The following is a 12,217-nucleotide window of genomic DNA, read 5'->3' on the forward strand; positions in this document are numbered from 1 at the left end:
TTATCAAGTTTAGAAAATGTTTAAATATCAGTCATATATTTGATAGGAAACAGCAGTTTTTCTTTCTGCTCAACAGAATGGAAATTATAGAAGGTTGAGGAAAAAAATAAAGGAAAAATAAGAACGATAGTGGTGCTTTTCAGAGTTGAGGATAGTTATTCGGAGGATCCAGATTTTTCAAGCAAAGGTACTTTTCCATCAGCCTGTCATTTGAATCAGTTGACAGGCTGATAAATAAGAGTGATAAATAAGTTTTAATATGTAATTCTGACTTGTTTTCTTTTTAAAAAAACATTGTTTTAAAGGTGTGGGAAGAGGCAAACAAAACTTTCTAAATCACGGGCTATTTTGTATACAAACCTTCTTTATTTTCTAACTGCTGTGGTGTTTTTTTCTTCTTTTTATCTTCATAAACTGGCCTTTTCTTTGGCAAAGAGTCTTTTGATGGCACTTCAACGCCTGAAAAATAAAAATGGAAAACTTCAGGTTTATACTATTTGTATGTCACCTACGGAGTGCTGCTTAAAAAGATAACATTTTATTCACCTCAGAGATACAAACCCTAAAATACAAAAGAACATTCATGGGAAAAAACCTCTATTTTTATATAAGATATTTCAAATTTTATATACAATTCCACTTTTGGTGTCCAGTCCTATGGCTTTGCCAAATGCTTGGTTATACAGCCACCATCACAATGAAGGTGCCACCACCCTGTGCAGTGCTGTGCAGTCAAACCCTACTCACACTCTTGGCTCCTGGCAACCACAGACCTGTTCTCATCCTCAAACATCTGCATTTTCCAACATGTCACAGAGATAAAACCTTACAATCTGCTTACTGTCATCATTAGGAATGAGACATCTCCCACTGTATGCACCGATGCTGTTTCTTTTTGCTGCTGAGCAGTGCCCACTGCATGGATGGACCACAGCTCCTTTATTCAGTAGACAGCCAAAGGACATCCGAGTTGTTTCTAGTTTATAAATTGTGAATAAAGCTGCCATGAAAATTTGTACGTAGGTTTTGTGAGAACATTTCTCTGGAGTGAATATTTTGGAGTGGGAATAAGGGGACATTATGTAAATATGATTTAGCTTTGTAAGAAACTGCCCGGTTTTCCAAAGTAGCTTTACAATTTTGCATTCTCACCAGTAATGTACGAGCGTTCCAACTGCTCTGCATCCCTGCTGGCAGTTTGGTAAACAAAGGTGTTTTTTATGTATTTAGAATTTATATATTTGAATAAGTGTGTAGTGATCCCTCACTGTGGTCTTAATTTGAATTCCCCTAACAGTTAATGATTTTTGAGCATTCTTTACACATGCATACATTGTCTTGGTGAAGTATCTGTTTAAATCTTTTGCCCTTTTTCAAATAGGATTGTTGAGTTTCTTATTGTTGAATTTTGAGTCATCGTTATATATTCTGGATATTAATCCTTTGTCAAATGTGAGATTTTCAGGTATTCTCTTTGAATTCTCAATGGTACCTTCTGTGGAAAAAAACTTTTAAACTGGACTTCCTCAATTTTGTTATCATTTTTCCTTTATTGGATTATGCTTTTGATGTTATAACTAAGCATTCCTTACCTAATACAAGTTCATAAAGATTTGTTTTCCTCTAAAAATTTTATAGTTGTATTTACTGAACTGCCTTTTACCTATCATAAAAAAATTAAAAAATAAAAAAATGACCACGTATGGACTATTTTGTTCTACTGATTTGTCTATCCTTTTGCCAATAACACCCTATATTAAATTACAGCAGCTTTATAGTAAGTCTTAAAATCAGATATTTTATATATACATCTTCCAAAAGTTTGTTCTTTTTCAAAAATATTTTGGCCATTCTACTTTTATCTTTTCCTACATATTTGCAAAATAGCTGATACATATCTATAAAATATCCTGCTGCAATTCTAATTAGGACTGCATTGAATCTATACTCACCAGTTGTAGGGTTTTGTGTTTTTTCAGGGGTAGATTCCATGGAATTTTCTATGCAGACAACTGTCATCTATGAATAGACAGTTTTACTTCTTCCTTCCAATCTGTACGCCTCCTTTTATTATTTATTTTTCTGCCTAATTGCCCAAGCTAGGACATTCTAGCACAATGTGGAATGACTACAGTGAGACTGAAAATCCTTGCCTTAATCATGATTAAGGTTAAGTGTTCAGTCATTCACCATTAAGTGAAATAGCTCTATGTTCTCTGTAGACGTCATTTATCATGGTAAGGAAACTCCTTTCTATTTCTAGTTTCTAAATTTTTATCATATGTAAATGTTGAGTTTTGTCAAATTTTTCTGCATCTATTCAATGACTGTGTTTTCTTCGTTAGTTTGTTAATATGGGTAAAACAGAGCTATTGATTTTCAAATACTGAACCAGCCTTGCATTCCCAGAATAAAAACCACTGGGTCATAATAGATTATCATTATATATAAAAATATATAAATACACATACATAAATATATATATACATATTGCTGGAATCAAATTACTGATATTTTGTTGAGAACTTCTGCATCTTTGTTCATTAGAGACATTGGTCTGTAGTTTTCCATTCTTATGTCTTTGCCTCACTATGGTATAAGCCAGTTGTCCCCAACCTTGTTAGCACAAGGGACCAGTGCCCCTATTAGAATGTAATGCCTGATGATCTGAGATGGAACTGAGGCAGTGATGCTAGCACTGGGGAGCGGCTGCAAATACAGATGAAGCTTCTTTAGTTCATCTGCCACTCACTTCCTGCTCTGCAACCTGGATCCTAACAGACCACAGACTGGGGACCCTTGGTATAGGGGAAATGATGTCCTCACAAAATGAGCTGGGTAGTTTTGGAAGATAATGTTTCTAAGTAGCAATATTTCTTCTTTAAATATTTACTAGAATTCCCCAGTGAAATCAAAGGGGACTGGCATTTCTTTGCTGTTTTTTTTTTTTTTTTACTTAGATAAAATATAAATTGATACTGGATTATAGTTTTAAAATACAGATGTCCCCCGCTTATCCGTGGTTTTACTTTCCACGGTTTCAGTTATTCATGGTCAATAGCGTTGCTGTCTGAATATATTAAGTACAAAATTCCAGAAATAAACAATTCATAAGTTTTAAACTACACATAACTCTGAATAGTATGATGAAATTTTGCACCGTATTGCCCCATCTCAGCCTGGATATGAATCATCCCTTTGTCCAATGTCTCCACACTGAATATGCTCCCTACCAATTAGTCACTTTGCAACCATCTCGAGTATAAGATCAACTGTCATGGTATCAGAGTGCTCGTGTACAAATCACCCTTATTTTACTTAATGATAGCCTCAAAGCACAAGGGTAGTGATGCTGGCAATTCAGACATGCAAAAGTGAAGCTGAAAAGCGCTTCCCTGAAGTGAAAAGGTAAAAGTTCTCAACTTAATAAGAAAAAAAATCATATGTTGAGAATAAGATCTATGATACAAATGATCTTCTATCCACAAAATTGTGAGGGGAAAAAGCAATTTGTGCTAGTTTTGCTGTTGCACCTCAAACAGCAAAAACCTAAGCACATAGTATGTGACAGGTGCTTAGAAGAGGCATTGAATTTGTAGTGGAAGACATGAACAGAAATGTGTTCTAACTGATAGCTACGTGTTGCACCAGAAAGCACCGAGCCTATGTGAAGACTTCAGCAAGTAAGAGATCCCCTGAAATGACACCAAGCCATTTACTGCAAGTAAGAGATGGTTACACAGATTAAGGAATATGTTTAGACTGAAAAATATAAAGATTATTGGAAAGGCTGTGTCTGCCAATGAAGAAGCTTCTACCATATTTCCAGCAGTTAAAGAAGCTGATTAAGGAGAAAGGGTACCATCCAAAGCAAGTCTTCAACTGCAATAAAACCAGACTATTCCTGAAGATGCCCAACAGATTTGAGAGAGACCACATTCACATAACTCTTATTACAGTATAGTTACAATTGTTCTATTGTATTATTGTTAGTTTCTTACTGTGCCTAATTTATAAATTAAATTTTATAAGCACGTATGTGTACAAAAAAAAAGTGCAGGTAGGGTTCAGTATTATCCATGGTTTCAGTCGTCCACTGAAGGGTCTTGGAATGCGTCTTCTGCAGTTAAGAGCAGGGCTACCTGGGTTATGTATTTCTTTGTGAGTTTTGGTAGTTTGCACCTTTTAAGGAATGGCTCTGTTTTATGTAAGTTTTTGAATTTATGAGCATAGAGTTACTCATTATATTGCCTTATCACTTTAATAACTGTAGGATCTGTAATGATATCCCCACTTATCCTTATCACTTCAGATATCAATCGTGTTTTTTTTCCTTAGTCTAGAAATTTATAAAATTATTTTTTTCAAGAACTGGCTTCTGGCTTCACTGACTCTCTACTTTTTGTTTGTTTTCTATTGCATTATTTTCTGCACTTTATTTCTTTCTGCTTACTTTACTCTTCTATTTTTTGGTTTCTCAGGATGGAAAACAACTTTATTTGCGGCTTTTCTTCTGTTTCTGAAAAAAAGCACTTACTGCTATAAATTTCCCTCTAAGCATTGCTTTAGATGCATCCCCAAAGTTCTGATGTGCTGTATCTTCATTTTTTTTTTAACATATTACTAATTTCTAAGACTTCCTCTTGGACTCATGGATTAAAAAGTATGTTGTTAAATTTCCAAATATTTATGGATTTTAACATTTCTGTTATTCATTTTTAGCTTGTTATGATCCAAAAAACCACATTGTATGATTTCAATTCTTTTACATGTTTTCAAGTTTAAATATCTTTTTGGTAAACTCACTTATCATTATGTAACATCTCTCTTTATTCCTGGTAATTTTATTTGTTCTGAAGTGTACTTCAGGTTAATGTGACGCCAGCTTTCCTTTGATACCTGTTTTTATCCTTCTAACCTTTCTCTATTTGTATATTTAAAGTGGATTTCCTGTAGATAGCTGCCTTGTTTCTCCAACAATCAATTCCTTTTAAATGATGTTTACACCATTCATATTTAACCTAATTATTAGTATAGTTGGTTTTAGGCCTATCATTTTATTTGATTTCTGTTGGTTCCCTTTGTTTCTGGTTCCCATTTTCCTCCTTTCCTGCTTTCTTTGGATTATTTGGTTCTTTTTTAGATTTTGACTTTAACTTACCTACTAACTTTGAGGCTTAATTTTATTTAGTGGCTGTTGTAGGATTGAGAATATTTATAACTTTCCACAGTATACTTAGAATTAATATTTTACCTGGCACATGAGCCATTTGGAGGTAAATCTGGGTCTTGGACAGTAGTTTATATCATGGTTCACTACTTGAAGTTTGGCTATGCTTCTCTGCAAGCACATATTGCTCCATGGTGAGCCCAGGACTTATGTCACTTCATAAAAAGAATTCCAGGGCACTCTTCCTCCAGTTCTCTCTGCTCCGTGGTTTCCCCTACATTCTCCCATGAGCCCCTTCTAGTTCCTCTGGCCAAGAAGATAAGGTCCTCTTGGAATTTTACCCTTTACGTTGTGAAGTTCCACATAAGTGGAGTGCCATTTGGCCACAAGAGCAAAAGAAAAAAATAATGGGGAGTCCCCCTCAAACTCTTTAGACATCACAGACCCCTTTTCCTGCCTCTTTAGCCCCAAAAAGGAATCAAATGAGTGTACCACTCTGTCGTAAAAAAAAAAATGACTACTCAACAATGTATTCAATTCAAAGTGAACAAAATAATTTTAAAAATTTACAGCTAAAAAAAAATGGAAATTCTGGAACTTTCTTTCCTACATCCCCTAAAACAGGTCCCCAACCACTGGGCCGCAAATGGGTACTGGTCTGTGGCCTGTTAGGAACTGGGCCACACAGCAGGAAGTGAGCAGCGGACAGCAAGTGAGTACATCTGTATTCGCAGCTGCTCCCAACTAGCATCACGGCCTCAGCTCCACCTCAGATTATCAGGCGTTAGATTCTCATAGGAGCAGCGGTCCCTGGTGCCAAAAAGGTTGGGTACTGCTATCCTAAAAAGGTCCACAGAAGCCTCCATTATCATTACTTATCCCATGAATTTGGGGCTATAAACTAAAATAGAAAACAAAAGCAGAAAAGCCAATATGAGGCCACAGGCAGAAGACAGTGAAGTCTCCCTTGGACCTATTCTTTTCCTCTCAGAGTAAGTGCCTCTGGCAATCTGAAAGGAAGAGCAGAAAGACAAAAGCAGGTCCTTCCAAACATTCATTTTGTAGTAATGCAAAATGCAACAGTTTATATATGTTCTGATCATGATTATGATTACTGAGCCATATTTGGCTTAAACTCTCAAATTTAAGGACTGAAGTAACAAGACAAGGCAAATGAACCAAATCAGGTTACCTGCTGCATATTTCAGTGTAATATGCTCATTGACCTCTATTTAACAAGAGATTGTGGCCTTTGAAAGACAGAGAAACGTAAAACCCACAAATAACATGTTTCATTTGTAATGAACTCAAATAAAATGAAAATAAATTTAAATTGTGTAGTAAGTAGAATAATGCCATCACGAGAGATCTGCATGTCTTACTCTCTAGAATATGTGCTATGTCACCTACCATGGCCAATGGGGTGTGAATGAGGCTAAGGGCACTAAGATGGGGAAAGAGTGTCCTAGGTTATCCAGGTGAGCTTCACAATCACTCGAGTCACTAAAAACGAAGAACCTGTCACTGAGGTACAGGTTGAGGAAAACACAACTATGGAAGAATGGTCAGAGCACTGCAACGCTGGCGGCTTCCGAGATGGAAGGGAGTCATGAGCCAAGGAATGCAGGTAGCCTTAGGAAGACAATGAGGAAATGGATTCTCCCACAGAGATTGCAGAAAGGAACATAGCTCTGCTGATGCCTTTGCCCAATGAGACCCATGTCAGGCTTCTGATCTACAGAACTGTAAGATAATAAATCTGTGCTGTTTTAAGCCACTAAATTTGTGGTAATTTGTTACAACGGAAACAGAAAACTATGTATAACAGAAGTTTTCATTACCACTACAAAATGAAGTCAACTTTTTTTCAACTACGGCCAGCTTGACAGCTGATTAAAAACAAAAAGATCTGATTAAAAATTAGCTTATCCAAAATGAAAAAGGATCATGCCAGTAATGTTTTTGTTTGAATTCAAGATTATTTTATGCACTTTGAACATTTAATATTCTGATTATAATATTAGAGCAGATAAATAAGTTTTGTCAAAATAAGAGATGGCAGACCAAACAAATCTGACTTGCAAGTAACATTACTGAGTCTGAGGAGAATACATCTTCATCAGTCGACGGTTAACGGTGAATCCCAGAAGACGCACAGAGCTTCAAGCAAAGTGGCTCCCTGCTGCAGCCCTTCCTCCCCGTCCCTATGACGCTTCTGTCAGAGGCCCCTCACTGCCTCTATGGGCCACTAACAGTCTCTCACCAAGGGCAGAAGTTTTACAAGACAACAGTAAAAACTTTGCTATGGGGTTTTCAAATGAAGTCACTAAAAAAGAAAAATCACTTAAAATGTTATTAACTTTAAACTATGCGTGTACTTAAGTATAAGTGCTGAGACTGGTTAGAACTGTAAAAAGTGACAGAATAAAGCTGGCTGAACATGTGGAGATAACTAGGTTGACCAGAGATTTCCCTATCCAACAGCCAACACTTAGTGAGGGAAAGCACGAACCTGGGGATAAACTGTGACCTGATACCTGAAGGGTGGACCCAGCAACACCCCAGATTCAATCAACTGACTATTCCTGCAGTTAGGATTCTTTAATAAACTGCTGTATTTGTAACCAACACCAAGACTTATGTGTGTTCAGATATTCCCTTCACCTTGCAAACTAAGACATTACAAATCAAGTTCTTACAGAAGCTCTCTGCCTGAAGTGCATTAATTCCAAATTACTTATGAAGTACCTGCTATATGCTTTGTAGTTATAAGCTAGGAAAAGACTGAGGAGGTGACTTGCTACTCATTTCATTGTAATTACCTGAAACATCTGCAAACACCTGCACCCTCTAAGAATACATTTTAGGCTCCATGAGTAAATTCTGTATTATTTTAGGTAATGAATGTGGTAACTGACCTTCGCCTAACAAGATTGCCTTGAAAGATATAGTAACGCATAATGCTACAGTGTCTTTTCATGAGATGCCTCGTTGAGCGGCCTTTAATGTCAAGCTCAGTGGCCTGGACTTTTTCAGTCACAGACATCAGGGAAACAGCAAGGGGAGAACAGTGGGCAACACTATGGAGAACAAGAAGAGAGACAGACCAGGGCCACAGACGCCACTTGAGAGGCCATCTCTTCCAAGCCTATCCTAAAGACTAATGCTGAATTCATCATTTTAAATCATAATTTTCATCTAATCTCGTAAGGACAAGTCAAACTACTCCATAAAACAGCATTTCTGAGATGCATATTATCCGCTGCTTGGCCCCATCCCAATTTCTTCATGAGTGTTGTTAGTCTGTCAGATACCAGTCAAACCTGGTATTTGGGTGCTGGGTATACTCAAATTTATTCTCTAATTTTTAAAAAAGCTATAGCCCCAATTCGGTATGAAATTTTCTGAACTCTAAGAGAAGAGAGGAGGCATTTGAAAAATGCAAAGGGAAGGGCTTGTAGAAATGACCTACTTAGCCAGTTATAGATTAACCACACCCCACAGATCTCTAAATGGTCTTCTGGAAACTGTTGCAACACCTACAAGATAAAGGATCTATAAATAGATAGGACCAGTGGTCTGGGAATTCCCTTCTCCTTGGAGCCCCCACCTAAAACTCCTCCTGCCCATCTTGGGTCATGAGGTACACGTAAAACCTCAAAGGAATCACGCGCTTCTTGCATGGACACTGCAAAGGTATATAACCTGTAAGAAATCTAACCAAGGGGAGCTCATGCTTTGGTGCTGTTAAGCCCCACATGCTCTGCCAGTTAATAAATTCACCTTCCTCTAACAAAGTTGTTTGAGCGTCCAAATTCCTCCTTGGGGTGTCGCTTCCTACAACGTAAGTACTGTGTTTCTCTACATTTGCTTCTCCCAGATAAAGAGATAATGCAGAATAAAGAGGAAGCCAAAGAGATCAGTTAAAATCTCAGCTCCAGGACCTAGGCAAGCTGTGTAAGCTGAGTCTCCATTTCTTCATCTACATGATGGAAATAAAAATATCTGCATGATTTTTATGAGAAAATAGATGTCAAAAGCTTCTATTACTATAATTATGGCATAAGCACCAAAATTACTGTAATAAAATCTATGGAATGTAGAGACAGGAAATTTAGGGCAGTCCTAATAAATTTTCCTCAATGATGCAAAAACATTATTTTAAATAACTTCAATTGTCAAAAACATATGTTCAGATTGTGGTCTCTAAATAAAAGGAACCAAGGCCTTTTGGGTAAACAGTTGATTCCAGGTCTAGGGCAGAAAATGTACAAGATGAACCTGAGATACTTTGCTGTGTTAGCAAGCAAGGAAGGGGTTAACAGAATACTGTGGTCATGTGAAAAATTCACAAGAACAAGCCTAAATGGGCTCCCACTGGCCAAAGATAAAACAATTTCAGTATCAAAAACATTAACAACATCATAAGATGAAATCAATTATATAAAAATCCATTAAAATAAAATGATAGGCATTCAAAAAAAAAAACCAAAATTAAACTTATTGGCCACCTTTGGAGGTTGCTGGATGCCTTTTACTATTTTGAAAATAAAGAAAAAAAATGAAGCAATTACCTTGGCTTTCCTGAATGAACAATGTCAGGGAAAGTTTTTCCTTAGAAAAATATTCTAGCTAATAAATGCAGAATGAATGATAGACTATGACAATTCTGCAATTCCTAATGATATAGACAACAATTATCAATTGGATATTAAAATTACTAGGTGAAAAGTCAATGGCGAACTTTTATAATAGACAAGGCTGCCAATGGCTAAACCCACTGGTCACTCTTGACATCACCAAAAGTGAGATAACCAGATCACGTGCTGCCTGGCATGAGAAAACAGGAACTGCGCAGCATCACTAGGAGTATCCAAGCTGCTAGATCTAGTCAACACCAGGAGAATGTAATTAGACAAATCTAGAATGTGAGAAATTCCAGAGAATAATCTAGGACTGTCAACGAATAAATGGTATGCCAAAAACAGGGTGGTAGCTGTACCAGTGAGACAGGCCAAGCAACCAAATGTGACGCGTAGATCTAATCTGGATCCTGATTTGAACAAATCAATTATAAAACATATTGTGGAGACAAGGGGAAAAGCTTACATATGGTCAGAAAATCAGATGATATCAAAGTATCGATTTTGTTAGATGTAACAGATACTCTACTCATGTTAAAAAGTAAAATGTCCTTACCTGTTAGAGATATACACTAAAGTAAATTCTGAGTAGAATGACATGGTATTTACTTTACTTTAAAATACTCCAGGGGGAAAAAAAGGTAGAGGGGGCAAACAAGAATGGTAAATGTTGGTAACTGTTGAAAAAGAGTTATGGGTACATCATTTTACTATATTTTCTATTCTCACTTATTTTAGAGCACAAAAAAAACTTTTATGGACACTCTATCATTTACGTGTATATTTTTACCGTCATATAAAAGCCACCTCTCTAAATATTGAGATTATCTCATCCACTGTTTACATTTTTGTTTGACTTTTTCACAGCATTTCAGAGAGTTCTCTTGCTTCAATTCAGTTCTCATTTGACCACTGAAACTGCGTAAAAAGTGTCAGGACTGTGCGGTAAGGAGGAAGACGACTTACCCTGAGCCTGCAGAAGTTTGAGGGTAGCCTCAGCCCTGGCTCTAGCTTCTCGCTGGGACTTAGTTAAAAGTTTCCCTTCTTTTTTCAAGCGTTCTTTTCTTTCTTTTTCTTTTTGCTTTTTCCTTTCTCTTTTCTCTTGTTCCAATCTTTCCTATAAAAGAATACACATCAGAAAACTGTATTGGCTTAATCAATTATAAAACTTAAACAACTCAAACTTCAAACAAAGCTTTTGAGATATATGCAAAGTATTGTGTTAGGAGATTCCAAATGAAAGTATTTTAAATGTTGTACATGATTTTTTAATCAATATCACAGGAGAGTAGACTATGTTGGCCATGATACGCAAGTTAACTTCTGCATGTACCTGAGGCAATAAAGGCAGGGTTTTTCTGCACCTCTTCCTTTTATTAAGTCAGAACAAATAATTGGCATACCAAAAACAGGATGCTAGTGGTATCAGTGAGAGACAGGCCTAGTGACCAAATGCAATAAGCTAACTGAATTACCATACCATTAGGACATTTTAGAGAGACATTAAGTTAAACACAACATCAACGTGAGCAGCTTCATGAAAACGTACCTCTTCTTTGCGCTTGGCTTCCAATTCTTCAAGCCGTTTCACACGTTCTTCCTCCTCTCGCTTCTGTCTCTCTTCTTCTTCTTTAAGCTTAGCCAGAGCTTCTTGCATAGCTTTAACGGTAGCTTTGCTAGGTCCTTTTTTCTTCTCTTTCTCTTCTTTTTCTATTTTCTTTTTCTTCTTATCTTTTTTCTTTTTGTCGCTTTCATTGTCATCTACCGAAAAAAATATATATAGTTAAAGTGTTTTTTAAAAAAGTTGCTTCCTAAGGCAATGGATGAGTAAACCCCAGAACCCCAGAATGGGCTGAAGCTGATGCCAGCAGCAGACCAGTCTCTAGGCTCAAGGCATCCTGAGCACCTGAGTACCCAGAACAGCTCAGAACAACCCAGCTGGCCTCCTTAGAAGCCTAAAATGCTGGTATTGCTGAGTTGTCCTCAGGGATGCAAAAAGACAGGAGGATCTCATCAGCAGGGAGACGATATGCTGTATCTAATATAACTTTTAATCCCTGGCGTCTCAATTCCTGCCTCAATTCTGCAGCTAGTTTTGCTTCTGTAAGACAGGGATGATATGAATGATGCCTACCTAAGGGAATATTGGAAGGATAAACTATAGAAATATAGTTATATTCTAAGAATTCTACAGCATTATGTTAAAAAACTAAAGATTACAAAGCTACTTTCATGGTGTTTCTCCTCAAATATTCCAGATCATAAGCTAAGTGGTTAAAAAAGCTATGCCAATTTTTCCATTAACAGTTTTCCAGTCTAAAGAAAACTATGTGAATCAATTGGTCTTTAAATGTTTTCATTCCGACTAAAGAGAACATTTAGCAAGAAAGTTTATTTTTCAAAT

At 36.7% G+C, this 12,217-nt stretch overlaps 1 protein-coding gene across 1 annotated transcript in view; it reads right to left on the reverse strand.

Moving 5' to 3' along the window:
• The window catches only part of EIF5B (eukaryotic translation initiation factor 5B), a 71,156-nt gene that overhangs the window by 31,947 nt on the left and 26,992 nt on the right, over positions 1–12,217 (reverse strand). Inside the window, exons 5-7 of the mRNA XM_011383757.2 lie at positions 11,363–11,574; positions 10,780–10,930; positions 361–459 (exon numbers count right to left, since the gene is read on the reverse strand). Coding sequence (XP_011382059.1) covers positions 361–459; positions 10,780–10,930; positions 11,363–11,574 — 462 coding nt within the window. The remainder of the gene's footprint in view (positions 1–360; positions 460–10,779; positions 10,931–11,362; positions 11,575–12,217) is intronic.

Source organism: Pteropus vampyrus, unplaced genomic scaffold (assembly GCF_000151845.1).
Source record: "Pteropus vampyrus isolate Shadow unplaced genomic scaffold, Pvam_2.0 Scaffold541, whole genome shotgun sequence".
Lineage (NCBI taxonomy): Eukaryota > Metazoa > Chordata > Mammalia > Chiroptera > Pteropodidae > Pteropus > Pteropus vampyrus.